Below are 25,559 nucleotides of genomic sequence, written 5' to 3' on the forward strand. Positions count from 1 at the left end.
CCTCATTCTCCTTAGTCCCTTGGATCTCTAATTCTGGGAGATTTCCTGTATCTTCCTCAATGAAAACAGACACAAAGTAATCATTTAGTTTCTTTACCATCTCTCTATTCCCCATTCTAAATTCTCCTGACTCTGCCTGTGATGGACCCACATTTGTCTTAGCCAAACGTTTCCTTTTTACACACCTTTTTACAGTCCGTTTTTATGTTTTTTGCCAGATTAAATTCATATTCTATTCTTTATATATATTCTATTTCTTTACCAGTTTCTTGGTCTCCCTTTGCTGTATTTTAAAAACCTCCCAATTCTCAGGTTTACTACTACTTCTGGCAACTTTATAAGCCTTTTCTTTTAATCTTCTTCAATCCTTAATTTCCTTTGTCAGCCACGGATGACTGACTTTTTTTGGTTTTTGCGCCTTGAAGGAATGTATAGGTGCTGTAAGCTATGTATTTGTCCTTTGAAGACTATCCATTGTACAGTCACACCTTTTAATGTATTTTCCTAATTCGCCTCAGCCAATTTGTCCCTCATGCCTTCATAATTTCCTTTATTCAACTTTAACACCCTTGCTTCAGAGTGAACTACCTCACTTTCAAACATAATGTAAAATTCTATTGTATTGTGGCCACTCATCCCTAAAGGTTCTTTTACAACAAGATTATTCATTAGCCCTTTTTCGTTACATAATACTGGATCTAACACCACCTTCAACACCTCTTTGATCCTTTTGTCTGTGACATCTTTTGATTATCTGCTCCTATCACTGCTTGCTTATCCCTACAATCACCCCACCCTCAGCTTCTCTCTCCCCCCACCCCCCACCTTAGACCAGCTTATATTTCACCTCTCTCCTAACCATACTTCAGTTCTGCCGAAGGGTCATGAGGACTTGAAACATCAACTGTTTTCTTCTCCACCGATGCTGCCAGACCTGCTGAGTTTTTCCAGGTAATTCTGTTTTAGTCTGTCCTCTAATTGGCTCCTCAACATACTGCTTTAGAAAAACATCCCTAACACACTCCAGGAGCTCGTCTTCCACAGCATTAGTGCTCAATTGGTTTACTCAGTCAATATGCAGATTGTAGTCATCCATGATTACTGTATTGCCCATGCTACATGTTTCTCTCATCTTCCGTAATGGCAGTTATAATCATACTTATTTACCTCTGTTTGTACCTTTAGATCTTCTACCTTATTATGAATGCTGTACTCATTCAGGTAGATTGCCCTTAACTTTGTCTTTTTTACATCATTCCGCATTCGAAGCATACTCAATGCTCTGCTTTGTTTCTCTTGCCTTCTGGTCTCACTGCTTCTTCCTGTTACCAACTTTATTTTCTTCCAATTTGGGCCACCCCTCAGGTTCCCACCTCCCTGACAAACTAATTTAAACCCATCCCAACAGCACTAGCAAATCTCCCTGTGAGTATATCAGTCTCAGTCCTATTAAGATGTAACCCATCCAGCTTGAATAGGTCCCGCCTGCCCCAGAACCAGTCCCAGTGCCTCAGAAATCTGATGCCCTCCCTCCTACACCGGTTCTCCAGCCGTGTATTTAATCGATCTATCCTCCTATTCCTATGCTCACTAGCAAGTGGCACTGGGAGTAATCCTGAGATTACTGCTCTTGAGGTCCTGTTTTTTAATTTCCTTCCTAACTCCCTGAAATCTGCTTTCAGAACCTCATCCCTCTTCCTACCTATGTCGTTGGTACCAATGTGGACCACAGCTTCTGGCTGATCCCCCTCCTCCCGAAGGATATACTGCAGCCGCTCTGTGACATCCTTGACCCTGGCACCAGGGAGGCAACACACCATCCTGGAGTCATGTTCATTGCCGAAGAAATGCCTGTCTGATCCCCTGGCTAGGGAATCCCCTATCACTATTGCCCTTCCATTCTTCTTCCCCCTCCCCCCCATACAGCTGAGCCGCCTATGGTGCCATAGGCTTGGCTCTGGTTGCACTCCCCTGAGGAACCATCGTCCTCCTCAGCATCCAAAATGGAAAACCGATTACCAAGCAGGATAGACTTAGGGGACTCCTCCACTACCTGCCTGGTTCTCTTAGACTGCCTGGCAGTCATCCATTCCTTCTCCAGCTGTTTATATGGAGGTTTTAGTTCTGCAAATCTTCCCAAAGTGTCCAAACCTTTTGCTGTGAAAGCATTCCCGGAATGTTTGTTCTTGTATTGGAGCGTTGCCTGCAACGTACCTTTGACCTGTAGCTTGATCCTTCCTGGACCACATAACTGGGTTGAAGTTGGCTTCAGGCATTGTGTTACACTTGCTCCTGTACCCAATTTGAAATTAGTGATATATCCTTTGTCACAAATATCTGCATTCCAGAACGTGTATTTGGGATCTTTGATCTCATCCAGGAAACAGTTTTGTTACTCTTCTTGTTCAGATTCCTCAATTTCATTGATGGCCTTGTGTCCAAAGATTTTCTTCCTATCCTCTATATATTTAGAGGTTTTAGTTCTGCACATCTTCCCAAAGTGTCCAAACCTTTTGCTGTGAAATCATTCTGCAATGCTCGCAAGACATTGTTCGCGCCTGTGGGGCATGGTTTGATGGTGTCTTGAACGTTTGTTCCATAAGGTATCTTCTTCCCTGAATTTTCTTCAACATTCTTTTGTTTAATAAGCTGTACCATGAATGGGGGCTTTCTGAGCCACGATATTTCTTCTCCTCTGAGTATGGCTCCTACGAGCCTCTCTTTGTCCCACCAACTTTATTGCCTTCTCCAAAATTAAGTCTGAATTGCACTAGGTCATATAGGGTGTCATCAGTAACACCAGCTACAATGTGATCTCATATTAGCTCAGTTTTAAGATCGCCATATTTGCAACCTTCAGTTAGTTGATACAGGTCGTTGATAAAGGCATCTGCTGTTTCACTTGGCTTCTGGACCGTTTTGTTGAATTTAGCCCTTTCTAATATCTTGTTACTCCATAAATTAAAATAATTATCAAAGGTTTTTAGGACTTCTTTGAATTTGTCTAATGTTTCATTAATGCCTTGTCTTGCTATAACATCATCGCAATTGCTCCAATAGAGTATAGTAATGTGTTGACTTGTTCAGCCTCAGACTTATTGTCCAATCTGGAAGCAATTTGGAATCTTAAAAATCTTTCCTCCTTGGTGCCCAATTCTGATTGATTAGGTTCTTCCATATGTCCAAATCTCTCAGGTAATGCAAATTTGGAATCTATAGCTACTTTAAGTTTCTAAGAGATTTGCCTTGACTTTTTAAACTTCAGTTGCAGTAATGCAGTTTTCCTGTGGTGTCCAGCCTTTCACTGATACCCGCTGCGCTCGCTGACCCTTTTTGGTAATTGTTCTTAAGCTTTGCAAAGTTTTTAAACTAATTGCTAGAAGTTATTATTTGTTCACTGCTTTCCTCCCGCTGGGGAATCATGATTAAGCAGCCGATTCCTTTTCGAATGCTGCCTCGTGGTCGCCATGTGCAATGGCGCTGGCCTCGGAACCAGACTGCGGGGTGTATCGAAACCTGCGCTCACTAATAATGGAATTTGCCCAGTGCTGCCTGCTTATTGCACCGTTAACTTGAATTTTTTGACCTTTTCTCAAGGGTTGCTCACCTTTCCTTGATCGTCGCTTGGTTATCTGACTCTGCTGCTGGATTGGAGTTTTTCATGGGCCATCACATGCTATGGTGCAGCCCTCACTAAGCAGAACATTAATTTTTCTGCCTCCACATCTACTACAGCTCTTTTGGAGATTTTGAACTGCTTTACCGAAGTCTTCAGTTTTGGTGCTGTTTATCAGGTCAGACTTGCAAACTTCTTTTAAAGTTGATTTTTGGAGGTTTCGGGGTCCTGCACAGCTGCCACCACTGCAGCCACCATGTTGTATGTTGGTTGTGATTGGCTAAGGAACAATTGTTGAGACTAGGTAGGTCTGAATTATAACTGTTTTTTTTGGATAAACTTAAATATATATTGATATACAAGACAAGGGCCTGGATTTTCTGGTCTTGCCAGTGATGAGCATCATTGTGGATGGACAAGAAAATTTGGAGAGCGGCCAAAAGGCAATTGACAAAATGTCAAATTTTCCCATCTCTCTCATGACGATGCCCGCCACTGCTAGGACAGGAAAATACCACCCTCAGTCTAAGCCGCAGGAAAATACCACCCTCAGTCTAAGCCGTGAGCATTTTCCCTCTCGACTCTTGGTCATGTGTCTCTGCCATCATATAGGGGTACTGTTTCTCCAGTCCCACACATTAACCCTTTCAATCCTGAATGCCCTAATGCTACATGTTTCATACACAACCAAATGGCAGTTCCTCTACAGTGCTTCATTTGTCTTGACACAGTTTAGGACGCCCTGTGAGCATACAAAGTGATACATGAATGCAACTTCTTTCTTTTCATCTAGGATGGTCAATAAATTAGTCAACAGTGAAAAAATAAAAAGGTCTTTTAAAAGGAAAAAGAGACATGATAATAAATAGTAATAAAATTTTGGGTTACTGGCTAGTACCCTGATTTCCCACATTAATTTTTGGACATGGTTCAGTGGGAAGACAAAGCCCATCAAAAGGAGGCAGTGTTTCCCAATAGAGAAAGGAAACTGGTGGAGAAGGGAAGAAAAATTACTTTAGCATGGGAAAAAAAATGAAGAGTCCAGAGTAAAACAATTTTTTTTTAATGTGTACAATTGTAGATTTCATTATCAGTGAACACTGCAAGGTCCCACATTCAGGAACTCAAAATTCAGGAGAAACTTCTTTACCCCGAGTGGTTAGAACATGGAACTCGCTACCACAGGGAGTAGTTGAGGCAAATTTCACAGATGTAGTTAAGGGGAAAGCTAGATAAACATATACGGGAAAAAAGAAGAGGAGTATTGTTGATAGGGCTAGATGAAGAGGGTGGGAAGAGGCTCATGTGGAGCATAAACACCAGCATGAACCTGTTGGGCTGAATGGCCTGTTTCTGTGGTTGTAAATACTCTGTTATTATAAAGTTACATAGGTAAAGGAAAACCACAATTTAAAAATTGTGGTTCTTATTTTAGCACTGATTTTCATTTCACACTGATCCAGAACTTATGAAGTATTTTCCTTTAAAATGTATCTTTACTGACTCTTGTATACATTTGCATTTTTCTTTCATTACTATCTATCTATACCATAGCTTCAAAAGAGCTACCTCGTAATCTTGTTCTATTCCTTTGCCTCCTGTTAGATGTAGCTGACCAAGGCCAACCTAAGAGAGAATATATTTTTAACCAATTTCAGACTGCAACAAAGGCAAACCTGACTATTCTGAAAAAGTAAAAAGTAAATAATTTTACTGATTTAGTACTTGTTTCTTAATAGACAATATACATGATTTTAAAAAATAAATATTCTTTCACAAGATGTGGGCATCGCTGGCATGTATCATTTATTGCCCATCCATAATTGCACTTGAGAAGGTGGTGGTGAGCCACTTTCATGAACCGCTGAAGTCCATGGGGTGCGGATACTCCCATGGTGCTGTTAGGGAGAGAGTTCCAGGATTTTGGCCCAAGAGTAGTGAGGGAACAACAATATAGTTCCAAGTCAGGATGGTGTGTGGCTTGAAGGGGAACTTGCAGGTGGTGGTGTTCCCATGTATCTTTTACCCTTGTCCTTCTAGATGGTAGAGGTCATGGGTTTGGAACGTCCTGCATAAGGACCGTTGGTGAGTTGCTGCAGTGCATTTTGTAGATGGCACACACTGCTGCCACTGTGCGTCAGTAGTAGAAGGAGTGAATGTTTAAGGTGGTGGATGGGGTGCCAATCAAGTGGGCTGTTTGTCCTGGATAGTGTCCAGCTCCTTGGGTGTTGTTGGAGCTGCACTAATCCAGGCAAGTGGAGAATATCACAAGAATTAAATATCTGCTATTGGAACAAACTTTACATAACGTAAACTGCTAAAAACAAGACTCTTCCCTTTTGTGAAAGTAAGCCAATAAGATCTGGGCAAGCAATTAAAAACTACAGTCTACTGCTAAAGTCAAAGCTCTTTTTGCACTAATAATTGTTGCATAATACAAATTTAAGCAAATTGAATTAAGAAGGTTGGCCATTATTAGCATCAAAACTTCTTTTAAGGGGAGTGGGACCAGCTGCATTGCTCTTTAAGAGAGCTGACATGGACATGATGGACCAAATGGTCTTCTGTGCTGTAATCATTCTATGAAAATGATGAAGGGATTACAGCAAAAGTTTAATATGGAAAAACAGATATGGGATTGTGGACTTCAAAAAGCACGTTTGCCAGAGTCTTTTCAGGTAGGTCCCAATACAAAGCTATGCATCAGAAAAAAATTAAAATCTTCAAGTTTTGAAATATCTATTCAAAATGTTTGGTAACATCTGCTTAATAAAGTAATAAATTACTGTTTTTAAAAACTAAAATTAACAGAAAACAGGAGGTGCAGTTTCATACCTGTGACTGAAGATCTCCTTTCTCTGCTATAAACTGGTAGTACTGGTACAGATCTACATCCATTATTTCACCATTGGAGCTAAGATTTTCAGCCCTTTCTGTCAATCTAACCTTTTCAGTTAGAATTTCTCCACTGAGGGCAACCTTATCTGCCACTGTTTGTGTGTAGGAAACAGGAATTTACTATTTTATGGGGTGCCATCCTTTTTTGCTAATCTACAAGATGCACTAAAAGGTATCAGAGAGATAAAGCATTTGTATTATTCATTTTAAAACTTAAAAACGACCAGCTGAAGGCTGCAAAAGCTTTAATTTTTATTGGTAATAACACAAGTTTATATAGTAAGAATGTCAATATCAGGGAATTATTAGGAGTGAGATTTAGGACTGAAGTTAAGGGAGCGCTCGAATTAATGTTCAGCTCACCTCATGAATCTTTAAAGCAATAATCAAAAGAACACAAATGTCTATAATCATCCTGCTGCTTATATCCTATTTCGCCATAAGTCCCATTCACCCATCGCCCTTGTGCTTGCTGACCTACACTGGCTCCCAGTTCAGCTATGCCTTGAATTTAAAATTATTATCTTTTGCTTTCAAATTATTCCATGGTTTTTGCTGCTCCCAATCTCTGTAATTTCCTCATGTAATGAGCTAGGTGTGTTATTTTTTGCATACTGACAGACAACATTTTTTCATTTCTTCATCTCTTTCTTTCCTATAGAGGTGGGCGTCGATGACGCTTCCACCTGTTACCAACCATGTCAGGTGATGTCATAAGAATAAATAAATTCTATTTGCAAAAACTTCGAATACGCAAAGGCAAATTCCCAGATTATTATAGCATGCACATTCTGAAAATTACTTCAACACAGCAGATTTTGGATAGATAACTTATACTTCTTGAAGGACAACTAACATTTTACCTATTGAGATTCAAAGATGATTACCATATTTTGCTGCAGTTCTGTAATGAACAAGAGCTGCTTCACAGTGCTGTGGCAGATTAATACCATTAAGATACCTGTAGCCCTGTTGGAAGAGAAATCATTATATACAACACTGTGTGCTTAAAAATTATTAGCTATTGATGATTGAACGCAACTACACAAGTTTAAATTATACAGTTAATGCACCTACCAAAATCATATGTGCTACAAAGTTTCCACCCAATGCAGCAAATGTATAATACACCAGTGCCTGAAAAATATTTATAACAAGGTTTCTATTTAGTATAAAAATATGTCCTCAATGGTAACAAAATAATTCTATAGCACTTAGTTTGACACAGTGAGATTCACAATGAATAGTTAAGGGAGACAGCCATTTCGGACTGAGGTGAAGTGAAATTTCTTCACTCAGAGGGTTGTGAATCTTTAGAATTCTCTATCTCAAAGGCCTTAGACGATGAGTATATTCAGGATTGAGATTGATAGGTTTTTTGGACTCTAGAATCAAGGGATATGTGGGTAGGAAAGTGGAGTTGAGACTAAGGATCAGCAATGATCAAATGGTGAAGCAGACTCGAGGGGCCATATGGTCTACTCCTGTTGATGATCATTTGTTTTAACAGTACCAACACATCCAGATTTGCAATGATAGTATCAAATGTTTGTCATCAAATATATGATACTATCACTGTAAATGTCACCCCCTGTGATGAATACAAAATAACTCACTTATGACCTGGTCCAAACTGCACCAGCGTCCAACACAAATTAGTGATGAACTCACAAGAGCATTATGGCCAGCAAAGCAAAGGTTGTTTAAATCTAGCATCACATAGAGATTTTTGCAGTGTTCTATTTACACAATGAGTTACGAAGTGTAAGTTTCTGAAACACAGACACATCTTCTGCACCATCAGTTGCAGAGTCAGAGGATGCTCTCTTAAAACAACAAGAATGTTACACCTATAATACAGTGGATTGTAATACAATTAATCTTGTGTGACATGGATCACGGATAAAAAAAAATACTCTTCCTTTAACTTTCCCCCTGCTTCTTGCCAACCGACTGACTCCTCTTGTGTCACTCATTTTTTGTCTTCCTTTCTCTAAGTCTCTCCCTTCACATCTCTTTCCTTTCCCTCTTTCTCCCTAGCCCCTGTCTATCTGTCTGTCTGTCTCTCTCTTGCTTTCCCCATCTGCTTTTCTCTCTCTCTTTGTCTTCATCTCTCTCTTGTACCCTCTTCCCCACCTCCCTCCTTGTCTCTTTCTCTTTCCCCATCTCCCACTCTCACCTGCTACTCATTGTGATATATCTTATCAAGCTATCCAGTTCATTTCTCATTTTCTGTAAGTCTCTATCTCCCTTTGTTTCCAATGCCTCAGAGTGACACTCCCACTGATGTACTCACACTGATATACTCAATATCTATCTTACCATTCCTAAGGTCTACAAAACTCAGAAATCAGATCATTAAAGAACTATCACACAATGGGCAAGAAAGTGAAGTGTCAAGCTAGGAGGGATGACAGGGGGTGGGGGTAAGGAAACATGGCATTCTTTGGTATGGTATTTCAGAGGATTCAGTAGGAATGTAAAACAAAACTGGCCCTTAGGGCCATGGCTTGGAAAGGGATGAAAATAGCTCTATAATTGAGAATATTGAATATTTTGAACTGTAGAAGCATGGTTTTCTGCTGGGATTGTAATCCTGGACCTGGGAGGACTTTCTGAATGGCTGAGTCCTACAAGCATTCAAGGGGTGGGTTAAACCAAAACAATGGTTGTATTTGTAAAGTGAATTGCAATTCTAGGAATTATTGGATGGTGCAGTGGAAGCAGCTGGGATTGACACAGAGGAAGTCTGGAGACCAGAAAGTCTCAGTGCATAATTTCCTTCCGTCCTATCAATATTATCCTTGCTACCTTGACAATGTATCTTTGTCCCACAGTGTTACAGTTTAAACACCCCTCAATTGTTCCCTTTATCCTTTGACTATACCTCAATTCTCTTCCGTTTTAGTGAAGCCCATTGGATAACTACAAGATTTCTTTGCCCTCAAGACATTCTGTTTCCTCAAGGACCTAAAACCATCTTTCAGAAGAGACGTTAAGCAAAGGCCTCATATGCCCTCTCAGGTGGAAGTAAAAGTTCATCAAAGAAATGCAAGGGCATTCTCCCCAATGTCCCAGCCAATATTTATCCTTCAATCAACATCACAAAACCAGATTATCTGGACATTGTCACATTGTTGTGTGTGCAAATGTGCTGCCACATTTCCTACATTACAATAGTGACTGCACTTTAAAAGTACTTAATTGGCTGTAACGCAGTTTGAGACATCCTGTGTCCATGAAGGCACTATGGAAATGCAAGTCTTTCTCTTCTTGCTCCCAATACTAGGCTCTGAGCTATATATTGATAGTGTTTATCTGTGCCTGTTTCTCTGCACTTACGCATGGTATTCTTTGGTATGGTATTTCAGAGGATGCTACTATATTGATTCATCGCTTCATGTTTTTTCTAGCTCTCTGAAATTAGTTTGAAGGATTGCTCGCCTACACCTGCCTGTGCCATCCATTCCAAAATGGACACAATGACAGGTTCCACAATGCACTCTTTTAACAGCTAATTTTGACTTCTTAAAAAATATTTTTTTGATGCTTAAATTTTCAGTAGGATTTAAATAGTCATTTTTTTGGTCTTTTCTGAATCTAAGTAACAGTGTGAGATCAGGTTGTGTGGTATACTTTGCGATTATTGGTCCTGTCGAGAGTATTACTGTAATATCCCTGAAGCCAAACTCACTGTTATAAATTGGTGGCTGTGTGGCTGCCTTGTATAACATCCTCAACCTCTGATCAACAATTTGATTCTTTATGCAAAACATGCATATTGGTCAAGGCTTCTCAAAACAGAACACACAATATGTTCTCTGACCAGAACAGTAGCAGCTATGTCCAATTTGTATTTTAGAAACAGAAAGTAGAAATTGCAATCCAGGATCCAGCAAAAGCTGTCATGTTAGATCTTGTTGGACTGAAGAATATTAGGAGCAATAGCTGAATGAATTGTAATATTCTCAACTCATCCATCATGCTCTTAATACATGGAAGGTTTTGCAACAATACATCATCCTCAGTGAACTTGCCAGCAGTAGAATGATTTAGCCTTCTTTCTGATCTAATTACTGTATAAAGTTACACTACCTACATTTTCTTACCTTAGGTTGATTGAAACCCACACCAATACCGGTGGCATGCATGAATCCTAATGCCTAACAAAAGCCCAAAACACACTTGTTTAAAACCTTCAAAAATATTCACAGAACTTAGGCACATTATTTCACCATAAGCATTCATGCAGCTGTTGATTACTAACGTGATGTTAATTTCACAACCTATTATCCATGTGAGAAATACTTCTGCATCTAAATTTTTGAAATAATGCTAATTTAGTTATAAGCAATAAGAAACAGATAAATCAAATCTCAATTTTAAAAAAAAAGCATATGGAAATATTTATTCAACACATTACCTGTAACATAATTTCATATGATAAAAAGGTACTGTTCTAGACCAATCTAATGAACTGTAATGTGGTGTTGCAGAATATGGGCTTGGGGTTATAACTTTCCATACAGTTCTCAGCCAGAGTGTTGGGAGATCTTTGTTATGTTAAACACGCTCAGCTGCCGCAAAGGTGCAATGGGGGAAAGGTCGATGTCTAAGACCTTTCTGCCATAGTGCACCGAGGGGTTGGGAATTGTAAAGGCCCCTTGGGCTGTACGGCTCACAAAGATTGTATATAGTGAATACTAAATGTATCATAATTGTAATGAAGCACCTCAGAGTGCAACATGATGTATGTCGATAACTCCAATCCCATTGCACTGTCTGACTGTCTGTAATGATCATATTAAAATGACTGTAATATTCATTGATATTGAAACACCTCGTGATCCATGTGTAAAAGTTGAATATGATTTCACTTTTTGTGATGGCATTTAGAAATGTTTTGTAATGTTCTTTCAGATATTTTATGAATAAAGTATATTTTTCCCAAAAAAAAATGCCATGTAAAGATCCTTCCTACATGCCAGGAATCTCAACCCCTCTGCACATTGCCCTCGAGGTGGCTGTGGTAGGGAAGAGGCCAGTCCACCTCCTTGTAGAATGTGCCTTTGCAAAGAAGGCCTGGAGAGAGATGCAGTGGTTTTTGTTGAGGCTCACCCCAAGCAGTTCCGTGACACTGGACTCTGTGATCAACAGGCTGTCCCCAGGGCATACACTGAGACAAACATTAACTGCAGTTGGAGGATTATCAACTCGGTGAAAGACGCTTTTTGGCCTGCCCGAAACTTGTTGGTCTTCAAATGCAAAGAGTTGTCCCCAACCAGGTATTCCAGACTGGCACATTCCAAGGTACAGGACTACATGCTAAGGGATGTACTAAAGCTTGGGACAGCCGCCTCAGAGGCGCAATGGGGAAAGGTTGCTGTCTAAGACCTTTCGGCCATAGTGCACCGAGGGGCTGGGAATTGTATGGACCCCTTGGCTATGTGGCTCACATTGAATGTATGCAGTCAATATTACATGTATCACAATTGTATTGAAGCATCTCAGAGTGCAACATGATCAATGTAGACAACTTAAAGCTCAAAGATTGGTGTGGGAGAAGTGGGTTCGAATTCATGGGACATTGGCACCAGTACTGGGGAAAGAGGGAGCTATTCCGTTCGGACGGGCTCCACTTGAATCATGCTGGGACCAGTGTCCTGGCAAATCACATAACTAGGGTCGTAGATAGGGCTTTAAACTAAATAGTGGGGGGGAGGGTTCAGTTGCATGGAAATATAAAAAATCAAAGTTCAAGGAGAGGGTAAAAGTGCAGGTTAGTGACGAGGCTGATTGCTATCAAAAAGTGAAAGGAAGGGATAGAGTGTGTGAACGCCATATTGCATCAAAGAATCATATAAGATTAGGGAAAATTGACAATAGGGCAAACTTAAAGGCTTTGTATCTGAATGCGCATAGCATTCGGAATAAAACTAATGAGTTAACAGTGCAAAAAGAGATAAATAGGTATGATTTGGTGGCGATTACTGAGACATGGTTACAGGGAGAACAGGTTTGGGAGTTGAATATCCAAGGGTACTCAGTGTTTCGGAAGGATGGGCAGGAAAGCAAAAGGGGGTGGTGTAGCTTTGTTAGTAAAGGAAGAGCTCAGTGCCTTAGTGAGGAATGATATAGGCACTGGAGAGCAAGACGTAGAGTCAGTCTGGGTAGAAATAAGAAATAGCAAGGGAAAGAAGTCCCTGGTGGGAGTAATCTACAGGTCCCCAAACAGTAGTTTAGCATTAGGGCACAGTATAAACCAGAAAATACTGGGAGCATGTAAGAAAGGCATGGCAATAATTATGGGTGATTTTAATATGCATATAGACTGGACTAATCAAATTGGCAAGGATAGCCTTGAGGGAGAGTTCATAGAGTGTATTAGAGATTGTTTCTTAGAGCAATATGTTGTGGAACCAACCAGGGAGCAGGCTATTCTGGATTTGGTTTTGTGTAATGAGATGGGATTAATTAATGATCCCATTAATTAATGAGTAAAGGATCCTCTAGGGAAGAGTGATCATAGCATGATGGAATTTCAAGTTCAGTTTGAGAGCGAGAAACTTGAGTCCCATACTAGTGTTCTGGAGTTAAACAAAAGGTAACTACATAGGTATGAGGGCAAATTTGGCCCGAGTGGACTGGGCAGGAAGACTACAAGGTAGGACAGTTGATGAACAGTGGCAGATATTTAAGGAGATATTCAATTCCTCCCAAGTAAAATATATCCCAATGAGGAAGAAAGACGGTAAGAGGGGGAAAAAGCATCCATGGCTAAGCAAGGAAGTTAAAGATAACTTAAAGGCAAAAACTAGGGCATACCAAATTGCAAAGGTCAGTGGCAGGCTGGAAGATTGGGAAACTTTTAAAGATCAACAAAGGGTTACTAAAAAAATAAGAGCAAAGGTAAATTATGAAAGAAAACTAGCGCAAAATGTAAAAACTGATAGCAAAAGCTTCTACAAGTATATGAAAGGAAAGAGAGTAGCTAAAGTGAACAGCACCTCATCTTCCGACTAAGTACTTTACAGCCTTCCGGACTGAATATTGAGTTCAACAACTTTAGATCATGAACTTTCTCCTCCATCCCCACCCCCTTTCTGATCCCCCTTTTTCCAATAATTTATATAGATTTTTCTTTTCCCACCTATTTCCATTATTTTTAAATGTATTTCCATCCATTGTTTTATCTCTACCTTTTAGCCTATTTCGATCCCCCCCCAACCCACCACCACTAGGGCTATCTGTACCTTGCTCAGGACGCTTTCTACCCTTAATGTCACCATTAGCACATTTCTTAGCTAATATCACCATTGTCAACAGCTCTTTGTCCTTTTGTCTATGACATCTTTTTGGCAATCTCCACCTATCACTGGCCCTCTATCCAGCTCTATCTGTCCCCCCCCCCCCCCCCCCCCCCCACCTTAAACCAGCTTATATTTCACCTCTTTTCTATTTTTCCTTAGTTCTGATGAAGAGCCATTCAGACTCGAAACGTTAACTGTGTTCCTCTCCGCAGATGCTGTCAAACCTGCTGAGTTTTTCCAGGTATTTTTGTTTTTGTTCTAGATTTCCAGCATCCGCAGTATTTTGCTTTTAGCTAAAATGAATGTTGGTCCCTTGGAGGACGAGACTGGGGAGTTAATAGTGGGGAACACAGAAATGGCACAGACGCTTAATCAATATTTTGCCTCAGTTTTCACAGTGGAGGACACTAGTACCACGCCAATAGTAACAGGTAGTGCAGAGGATATAGAGAAGGAGGAACTTAGAACAATCACCATCACTAGAGAAAAAGTACTGAGCAAGCTATTGGGATTAAAGGGTGACAAGTCCCCAGGACCTAATGGCCTACATCCCAGGGTCTTAAAGGAAGTGGCAGCAGAGATAGTGGATGCATTGGCTATAATATTCCAAAATTCCCTGGATTCTGGAAAGGTTCCAGTGGATTGGAAAAATGCTAATATAACGCCCTTATTCAAAAAGGCGGGGGAGGCAGAAAGTAGGAAACTATAGACCAGTTAGTTTAACGTCTGTCGTTGGGAAATTGTTGGAATCCATTATTAAGGAAGTAGTAATGGGGCATTTGGAAAGTCAAAATGCAATCCATCAGAGTCAGCATGGTTTTATGGAGTAAATTATGTTTGACTAACTTGCTAGAGTTCTTTGAAGATGTGACAAGCAAAGTGGACAATGGGGATCCTGTGGATGTAGTATATCTGGACTTCCAGAAGGCCTTTGAAAAGGTGCCGCACAAAAGATTAATACACAAGATAAGGTCACACGGAGTTAGGGGTAATATATTAGCTTGGATAGAGGATTGGCTAACCAACAGAAAGCAAAGAGTCGGGATAAATGGGTCTTTTTCTGGATGGCAAGCTGTAACTAGTGGGGTGCAACAGGGTTCTTGGGCCCCAACTATTTACAATTTATATTAATGACTTGGATTTAGGGATAGAAGGTACTATAGCTAAATTTGCAGAAGACACCAAAATAGGTGGGAAAGTAAGTTGCAAGGAAGAAATAAGAAATTTACAAATGGATATGGATAGGTTAGGTGAATGGGCCAAAATTTAGCAGATGGAGTTTAATGTGGATAAGTGTGAGGTTATCCATTTTGATTGGAAGAATAAAAAGACGAATTATTATTTAAATGGAGAGAAACTTCAGAATGCTTCAGTGCAGAGGGATCTGGGTGTCCTCGTGCATGAATCGCTGAAAGCTAGTACATAGGTACAGCAGGTAATAAGGAAGGCAAATGGAATTTTGGCATTTATTGCTAAAGGAATGGAGTATAAAAATAGGGAAGTGTTGTTGCAACTGTACAAGGCATTGGTGAGACCGCACCTGGAGTACTGTATACAGTTTTGGTCTCCTTACTTGAGGAGGGATGTAGTTGCACTGGAGGCGGTTCAGAGAAGGTTCACTAGATTGATTCCAGAGATGCGGGGCTTGTCTTATGAGGAGAGATTGAGCAGTTTAGGCCTATACTCGCTAGAGTTTAGAAGGATGAGAGGAGATCTAATTGAGGCATGTAAGATGCTAAAGGGGATAGACAAAGTAGACGTGGAGCGGATGTTTCCCCTTCTGGGGCATTCTAGAAAGAGGGGCCATAGTTTTAGGCTAAGGGGTGGTAGATTTAAATCAGAGATGAGGAGGAATTACTTTTCTCAAAGGGTCATGAATTTTTGGAATTCACTACCTCAGAGTGCAGTAGATGCCGGGACGCTGAATAAATTTAAGGAGGAGATAGATAGATTTTTAATTAGTAATGGGTTGAAAGGTTATGGGGAGAGGGTGGGAAATTGGAGTTGAGGCCAAAATTAGATCAGCCATGATCGTAATGAATGGTGGGCAGGCTCGAAGGCTGAATTGCCTACTCCTGCCCCTAGTTCTTATGTAAATACCATTGCACAGTCTGACTGTCTATAATGACCATTTTGAAATGTCTGTAATGTTCCTTTGATTGTATTGAAGCACCTCAAGATGCAACCTGATCTATGTGGAAAACTTGAATATTATTGCACTTTTTGTGATGGGCATTTTGGAATGTTTTGTAATGCTCTTTCAGATATTTTATGAATAAAATATATTTTTGCAAAAAAAAAAAGCATACTATGTAAAGGCAAGCTGTCTTGTTGAATGAAGGTAAATCACTCCCTCATAGGGGGAAGGGAAAAAATAAAATTGAAAGCCAACTCAACATGTCCTTACTCTTCTTGAATAGCATCTAGTAGTTGGTTGCTGAATATCACTTGTCAACTGTTGATCTTTTTGGTGGGGAATAATCTACGTATATTGATGCTTGAAGCAGAGAATAGTTTTTCAATTGAGGGATGAATATATTACAACCCCTTTGATTCACCAGGTTAAATTTTGAAAAGTCCTATATAGGCAAGATCAAATTAAATCTCAACCTTAAATTGTCAGGAATATTCTTATTCTTTTGTTTTAAACTGACCAAGTACTTTATATTGTATTTTTTAAATGGAGCAACCTTGTATGTTGCAACATCTATTTTCCAAATCAAAATCATTTTCTTGAGCAATACTTGAGAAAGACTGTTCCAAGATATTATCCTTCAGAAGATAGTTCAGTTTTAGCAGGTCAAGTGGCCAACTATATATTTTATCATATTATTTCCATGTTAAGTCCATTTTTAAGGAGCTCACAGTTTGGGCTTTATGCGAGCCATTTTCTGCCAGAGCCTCAAAGAGATCTTTAGCTGCCGTGACATTCTGGGGAAGTTGGTCACCGAACAATAAGGCATAGGCTATTCGCTCCATGGCTTTAGTACTTCCAATATCAGCTGCCTTCACCAGTAGCTTATAACCTCTACTTAAAAACAGGAAATATAAGTGTTAGAAGCAGGAAATTTGTATTGTCAAATGTCTCCAGATACTACTGTATTTAAATCTCTGCTATATGAACACTATTAGAGACTGTATGTTAATGAAATAAGAATGCCTATGAACTGACCATTAATATAACCTACAGCACCATGGATCAGAAGACTTCCATGATAAGAAATTTCACTTCTTAATAAATTGACTATTAACGTTTAGCTTTACATGATATAGAACTTGTTGATCATTGTATGGCATCGCATTTGTTAAAGTTTGAGCTGCCTGAATACTCCTTCCCTGGCTAAGAAGTCATGGAGGGGAACTGAACCCGTGACCTTCCGACTCAGGTTCCAGTGAATCCTGCACCTTCCCAGCCCATTGTATTCCACTGCAGCAAATGTGGCCAGAGATGCTTAACACAAGAGTTACGAACATACGAGCAAGGAGCAGGAGTAGGCTATTCAGCCCCTCGACCCTGATTCGCCATTTAATAAGATCATGGCTGATCTGATAGTAACCTGAAAACTGCATCCCACCTATTGCCAATAACCTATCACTCTCTTGCATACCAGGCACCTGTGCCTTAAAAATATTCAAAGACTCTGCTTCCACCACCTCTTCAGGAAGAAAGTTCCAAAGATTCACAACCCCCAGAGTGAAAAAATTTTGCATCATCTCTGTTTTAAATAGGCAACCCCTTATTTTTAAACAGTGACCCCTCGTTCTAGATTCTTCCACAAGAGGAAACATCCTCTCCACATCCACCCTGTGAAGACCCCTCAGGATCTTTTATGTCTCAATCAAGTCGCCTCTTACTCTTCTAAACTCCAGTGGATACAAGCCTAGTCTGTCCAACCTTTCCTCATAAGACAACCCACTCATTCCAGGTATTAGTCTGGTAAACCTTCTCTGAACTGCTTCCAATGCATTTACATCCTTAAATAAGGTGACAAATACTGTACACTCCAAATGTGGTCTCACTGGTGCCCTGTATAACCGAAGCATAACCTCCCTACTTTTGTATTCAATTCCCCTCGCAATAAATGATAACATTCTATTAGCTTTCCTAATTAACTTGCTGTACCTGCATACTAGCCATTTGTGATTCATGCACTAGGACACCCAGATCCCTCTGCACCTCAGAGCTCTGCAATCTCTCACCATTTAGATAATATGCTTTTCTTTTATTCTTCCTGCCAAAATGGACAATTTCACATTTTCCACATTATACTCCATCTGCCAGATCTTTGCCGGCTCACTTAACCTACCTATGTCTGTTTGTAGCCTCCTTATGTCCTCTTCACAACTTACGTTCCTATCTTTGTGTCATCAGCAAATCTGGTAACCATCCCTTCAATCCCTTCATCCAAGTCATTTATATAAATTGTAAACAGTTGAGGTGCTAGCACTGATTCCTATGGCATGCCACTCGTTACATCTTGCCAACCTGAAAAAGACCCATTTATGCCTACTCTCTGCTTCATGTTAGCCAGCCAATCTTCTATCCATGCCAATATGTTATCCCCAATACCATGAGCACCACGGTGCAAATCATCTTCTCATGAGTTGGAAGACTGCCAATGATCAATGAATGGCATTGCATACGGGGAGTCAAGACCAAATGCTGTCTTCTGTTTAAGTGGGTTAGAAAATGGAGGATAATTGGATCAGGGTACACAGTTGTAATTCAGTTCCCATTTTAAATTTGTACAAGCTGTCAATATTTTTCTGACATAATTTTTTGATTTTATATTGTTAATTATTGTTAGCCAGCAAAAAGATGGCAAATTGGAAAACAGAGAAATAGAGTTGGTTGGAACACAGCAGCTTCAATGTAGTGCTGATTGAGGAGCTATGAGACAAAAAACTGAGGTGCTGCAACATCACCAATGACAGAATGGCGTAACAAGATTATTTAGCCAGTTTACATTATAAATGTGAATTTGTATTAGGAAAAGTTGACAAAAAAGCGTGACAAAAACATGCAAAAGGAAGTCAAGTTTTGCAGACAGTATGCGCTTGGAGATATGTTTTTTTTAAACAATTGTTTGAGATATATGCCAAAGTATGGTTACCATACAGACATGATATAACCATGTAAATAGTTTAGACTTTTACCTTCATTTTTTATGTCAAACCTCCAAATTGAGTTACAACATTTCAATATTTCTTAATCAGCTTATTACATCTACCCCACTATTTTACTTTTCCTAAATCCATAGAATGCTAACCAATATAAGAATCTATGGGTATAAAGCCAGACTGTGGGCTATCTGTCTTTATCAATAATATGTCAGAGGAAAACATAAGGCAAGAATGCTTTCATAAAAGATTTTAGGAGTCCAGTTAGAAAGCTATTCTATGACAAAATAATATATAATCTGAATGCGTAAATGTTATTTTTATTGTAAGGTGTTGATCTGTTGATAACAAAGGTTACTTTGAATCACGAAATATTGGAACACGTCAAAGCAGCAAAGAAAACACTTACACAACAGGAAACAATGTTGCAATTTGTTTATAACTTAACAAATGCTTTTGAGTTTTATTTTTTTTATTCATTCATGGAACGCAGATGCCACTGGCTAGACCAGTGTTTGTTGCCCATCCCTAATTGCCCTTGAGGAGGTGGTGTTGAGCCACCTTCTTGAACCTTGAACCACTGTTGTAAGAACACAGTGCTTTTAGGAAGAGAGTTGCAGGATTTTGACCCAGCGACAGTGATGGAATGGCGATATAGTTCCAAGTCTGGATGGTGTGTGGCTTGGAGATGGTGGTGTTCCCATGCATCTGCTGCCCTTGTCCTTCTAGGTGGTAGAGGTTGCAGGTTTGGAAGGTGCTGTTGAAGGAGCCTTGGTGAGTTTCTGCAGTGCATTTTGTAGATGGTACACATTGCTGCCCCTGTGCGTCAGTGGTGGAGTGAGTGAATGTTGAAGGTGGTGGATGGGATGCCAATCAAGCTGGCTGCTTTGTCCTGGATGGTGTCAAGCTTCTTAAGTGTTGTTGCAGCTGCACTCATCCAGGCAAGTGGATAGTATTCCATCACACTCCTGACTTGTGCCTTGTAGCTGGTGGATAAGCTTTAGGAGTCAGGAGGTGAGTTACTTGCCGCAGAATTCCCAGCCTCTGACCTGCTCACCTGAGATGATTGACCTCCAATAACCACAATCATCTTCCTTTGTGCTAGGTATGACTCTAACCAAAGGAGAGTTTTCCCCTAATTCCCACTGACTTCAGTTTTGCTAGGGTTCAGAAATTCTAAATTAAATTTTTGAGAAATGGTTGACAGAAGGCAGAACAAAATGCAATTTTTATTGACAAACCCAGTGAAGTGCGACTTTATTGGGGTTATAAACTACATTGCCCTTTATGAACTACAGAATGGAATTCAGTATTGACCAGAGAGCTGTAAGAAAGACTCCGAGTTGTTCTCAAAGAGGCACTATAACTTCTGGAATACTGATAGTTCTCCTGTGCCATTCATTGGGGATATCCCACAACCTGGAGTATGGCCTGATTGTCATGGTAACATGGCTGGTGAATGTGCACTGGCCTGCAACTCACCAAGCCTCCTTCGACAGCAACTTCCAGACCTATGACCTCTACCACCTAGAAGAACAAGGGCAGCAGACTCCACCATCTGCAAGTTCCCCTCTAAGCCACTCACCATCCTCACTTGGAATTATATCACCGTTCCTTCACTGTTGCTGGGTCAAAATCCTAAAACTTCATCCCTAACAGCATTGTGGGTGTAACTACATCAGGTGGACTGCAGCATTTCAAGAAGTTGGCTCACCACCACCTTCCCAAGGGTAATTAGGGATGGGTATGTTGGCCTTGCCAGCAATACTCACATACCATGAAAAGAATTTTAAAAACTTTGGTTATTGGAGTTATACCGGAAAAGGGTAAAAACTACAATTTCTATCTGTTTCCCACACATGCAGAATTTAATCAATGGGAACTGCAATACCCCAGCCTGTTTGAAAACTAAAGCTTTAAGAATAGAGTGCAACCAAATCCCTAGATTTCAGAAAGCCTGGCAGGGAAAGTTTTTGAAAACATTCTAACAGTTATGATAAGTGTATGGGTTTTGCAAAGTTAAGTAATTTATATATATTTATTATGCTATGAATTTTATTTTAGGCATATGTAATGGGGCTTGAATGGAAACAAAATAATCACCTCAAGTGTTTGCAGAAAATTGTTCAAGCCATTTAATTGCTTAATTTATGCTAATTGCTGGTTTTGAAATGGGACAGCTTCAAAGAAAAGTTCAGCTATATTCTCCTAAAAGTAGTGTCAATGTGGAAACAAAATCAAAAAGAAACATAATTGCCAGAATGAGGAGGTTTTGTGCAAACACGAGGTTGAAGAAAAGTAACTACCCTGCATTTGAACTGACAAACAAAGGCTTAGCGACTTTGAGGCTGGTGAGTCAAGGTTCAGTTGATCAAAATTATTTACTGTGCATGAATAATTTTAGCAAACCAAATATTATTCTACACTTTAAAGCAGCATGACAAACAGATTCTTCAGGGCTTTTGTGTTGTTCAGCAAGCAGGATAAAGGAATATAAAGGAAAAAATTGGTATCATCACTTAAATGATGAAGCATTCACTTTGTGTTGATCTGGCGGTAAGTGCGGATAATGATTCTGTAAAGTGAGTGATTCGCATCACTAATGATTGAATGTTGGAAACACATGAGCACAAATTTAAAAGGTTACAGAAAGCTTATGCCTGTCATTACGGAGAAATGTTTGATAAAAGGTGACAGTGTTGAAGAGGAGAAATCTTATAGATTGTTCAGAAATGCATCATTTAATGTTAAATGGTTGTTTACTGGAAGCAATTCCAGAAGAGTATGCTTGATGGAACAGGGAGTTCAAGGCTGCCCGACCAAGCTGATCAATGTGCGGCATTCTGAGTGCCAGGGACTCACTAGATGCGTGAGACATTGGTTACATATGCCAAACCAACTGACTAATGAATCAGGTCATCAGTCTGCACCCCATGAGTCTGCATGGTTGTAGCTAAGACCATAAAACAATAAGACGTAGAAGCAGATGTAGACCATTTGGCTCATCAAGTCTGCTCTGCTAATCAATGGCATCGTGGCTGATCTGGTAATCCTCAACTCCACTTTCCTGCCTTTTCCCCATAACCCTTGATTCCCTTACTGATTAAAAATCTGTCTATCTCAGCCTTGAATTTTCTTAACGACCCAGCCTCGACAGCCCTCTGTGGTGAAGAATTCCACAGGTTGACTACCCTCTGAGAGAAGAAGTTCATCCTCATCTCTGTTTTAAATAGATGACCCCCTTACTCTGAGATTATGCCCTCTGGTCCTAGACTCACCCACAAGGGGAAACAACCTCTCAACATCTACTCTGTCAAGCCCCCAAAGAATCTTACATGTCTCAATAAGATTGCCTTCCATTCTTCTAAACTCCAATGAGTACAGGCCCAACCTACTCAACCTCTCCTCATAAGAAAATCCCTCCATACCTGGGATCAACCTAGTGAACCTTCTCTGGACTGCCCCTATATGCCAGTATATCTTTCCTTAGATAAAGGGACAAAAACTGTTCACAGTATTCTAGGTGTGGTCTAAGTAGTGCCTTGTATGGCTTTAGCAAGACTTCCCTAATTTTTTACTCCATTCCCTTTGAAATAAAGGCCAACATTCCATTTGCCTTCCCTATTACCTGCTGAACTTGTATGTTAGTTTTTTTTGGATTCATGCATGAGAACTCCCAAATCCCTCTGTGCTGGAGCTTTCTGCAGTCTTTCTTCATTTAAATAATATTCAGCTCCTCTATTCTTCCTGCCAAAAGGCTGGCAGCTGTGATGCTGGGGAACTCTGGAAGAGGCTGAGATGGATCATCTACTCGACACTTCTGATGAAATGCATAACCTCACATTTTCCCACATTATATTCCATCTACCAAGTTTTTGGCAACTCACTTAACCTGTCTATATCCCTCAGTATCTCATCACTTGCCTTAACACCTATTTTTGTGTCATCTGCAAACTTAGCAATAGTACATTCACTTCCCTCTAAGCCATTAATATATAATCCAAATAATTGTGGCCACAGCACTGATCTCTGCAGCACTCCACTAGTTACCGGTTGCCATCCTGAAAATGCTCCCTGTATCCCAACTCTCTGTCTTCTATTAGTTAGTCAATCCTCTATCCATGCTAATATACTACCCCCAACAACACGGGCTCTTATCTTATTAAGTAGTCTTATGTGCAGTACTTATTGAATATCTTTTGGAAATCCAAATATATTATATCTACTGGTTCCCCTTTATCTATCCTGCTTGTTACCTCCTCAGAGAATTCTAATAAATATGTCAGGCGTGATGTCCCCTTCATGAAGCCATGCTGACTCTGCTTGATTATATTATGCATCTCTAAATGTTCTGCTATTACATCCTTTATAATAGACTTTAACATTTTCCCAATGACGAATATTAAGCTAACTGGCCTATAGTTACTTGTTTTTTGTCTCCCTCCCTCTTTGAATAAGGGCGTTACTTTGGTAGTTTTCCAATCTTCTGGGACTTTTCCAGAATCTAAGAATTCTTGGAAGATTACTACCAGTGTATCCATTATCTGTGTAGCTACTCCTTTAATATCCTAGGATGCAAACCATCAGGTTCAGGGGACTTATCAACCTTTAGCCCCATTAGTTTCCCTAGTACTTTTTCTCTAGTGATAGTTATTGTATTTATTTCCTCCCCACTTTCGCCCCTTGATTATCTAGTATTCTTGGAACGCTATTAGTGTCTTCTACCATGGAGACTGATGCAAAGTATTTATTCAATTCCTCTGCCATTTCCTGGTTCCCCATTATTATTTCCCAGCCTCATTCTCATAGGAGCCTATGTTCACTTTGGCCTCTCTCTTCCTTTTTATATATTTAAAGAAGCTCTTACTGTCTGTTTTTTTATTACTTGCTAATTTACCCTCAAAGTTTATTTTCTCCCTCTTTATTTTTTTTGGTCATCTTTTGATGGTTTTTAAAACTTTCCCAATCCTCTGGTTTACCACTAATCTTTGCCACGTTGCATGTTTTTTCTTTCAAACTGATACTATCCTTAACTTCCTTGGTTAACCATGGTTGGTTTATCCCCTTCCTAAAATCTTTTTTTCTCACTGGGATATATCATAAGACCATAAGACATAGGAGCAGAAATTAGGCCATTCGGCCCATCGAGTCTGCTCCGCCATTCAATCATGGCTGATAAGTTTCTCAACCCCATTCTCCCGCCTTCTTCCCGATAAGACCATCCTTGTTGTGAGTCATGAACTATTTTTTTAAACATCATCCATTGTTCATCAACCGTCTTTTCTGCTAAACTGCTTTCCCAGTCCACTCCAGCCAACTCTGCCCTCATTCCTTTGTAATTACCCTTATTTAAGTTTAGCACAGTTGTTTCTGACCCAAGTTTCTCACTCTCAAACTCAATGCTAAATTCTACCATATTATGGTCACTATTTCCTAGGGAATCTTCTACTTTGAGATCATTTATTAAACCTGTCTCATTACACATTACCAGATCCAAAATAGCCTGATCCCTGGTTGGATCCACAACATATTGTTTTAGGAAACTGCCCCAAATACACTCTATGAATTCTTGCTCGTGGCTACCTCTGCCAATTTGATTTTCCCAATCTACATGAAGATTAAAATCACCCATGATTAACGTACTGCCTTTTTTACATGCCCTCATTATGTCATGATTTATTCTCTGTCCTACAATATAGCTACTGGTAGGGGGCCATAGACTACTTCCACCAGTCTTCTTCCCCTTGTTATTTCTTACCTCCACCCAATGGATTCTACATCTTCAGATTCAAGATCATTTCTTGCTATCGTACTTATTCCATCTCGTACTAACAAAGCTACCCCACCATCCTTTCCTTCCTGCTTGTCCTTTTGAAAATTCACATACCCCTGAATATTTACTTCCTAGCTTTGATCTCCATAATGGCTATAAGATCATAGCCACTAACCTCTATTTGTGCTGTTAATTCATTTATTTTGTTCCAAATACTATGTGCATTTAGGTAAAGAGCCATTAATTTTGACTTTTTACCATTTTTCCCCCTTTGACCCTATTTGCTGCTTTTTTTTATGTTTGTACACTCTGTCCCTTCCTGCCATACTCTGGGTATCAATACCTAAATAGATGCCCTGCACTGCTGTCATATCCTTTTGCTTTGTTAGCCTACATAACCCCTCTCTAGAACACTTCCCCCTGCTATTTAGTTTAAAGTCCTCTCTACAGTCTTAATTATTCGATTCGCCAGGACACTAGTCCAAACACGGTTCAAGTGAAGCCAGTCCCACCGGAACAGCTCCTTTCTATCCCATTACTGGTGCTGAACTGAAACCCACTCCTCCCACACCAATCTTTGAGCCAAGCATTTAATTCCTTGACTTTATTTACCCTATGCCAGTTTGCCCATGGCTCAGGTAGTCATCCTATGATTATTACCTTGGAGGTTCTGCTTTTTAATTTAGCTCCTAACACTTCAAATTCTTTCAGCAGAGTCTCCTTTCTGGTGCTATCGATGTCGTCGGTACCAACGTGGACGATGCCAACTGAATCCCTCCCTCCCACTCCAAGTTCCTCTCCGGCCCTGAGGAGATGTCCTTAACCCTGGCACCAGGCAGGC

At 40.0% G+C, this 25,559-nt stretch overlaps 1 protein-coding gene across 1 annotated transcript in view; it reads right to left on the reverse strand.

Moving 5' to 3' along the window:
- LOC144689992 (protein sel-1 homolog 1-like) overlaps positions 1-25,559 on the reverse strand; it is a 55,230-nt gene that overhangs the window by 24,069 nt on the left and 5,602 nt on the right. The window contains exons 3-8 of the mRNA XM_078557531.1: positions 16,690-16,852; positions 10,624-10,677; positions 7,592-7,651; positions 7,402-7,483; positions 6,452-6,606; positions 5,186-5,242 (exon numbers count right to left, since the gene is read on the reverse strand). Of these exons, the coding sequence (XP_078413657.1) occupies positions 5,186-5,242; positions 6,452-6,606; positions 7,402-7,483; positions 7,592-7,651; positions 10,624-10,677; positions 16,690-16,852 (571 nt within the window). The remainder of the gene's footprint in view (positions 1-5,185; positions 5,243-6,451; positions 6,607-7,401; positions 7,484-7,591; positions 7,652-10,623; positions 10,678-16,689; positions 16,853-25,559) is intronic.

The sequence above is a fragment of the Cetorhinus maximus genome, chromosome 14 (genome assembly GCF_964194155.1).
Source record: "Cetorhinus maximus chromosome 14, sCetMax3.hap1.1, whole genome shotgun sequence".
NCBI classification, from domain to species: Eukaryota; Metazoa; Chordata; class Chondrichthyes; order Lamniformes; family Cetorhinidae; genus Cetorhinus; species Cetorhinus maximus.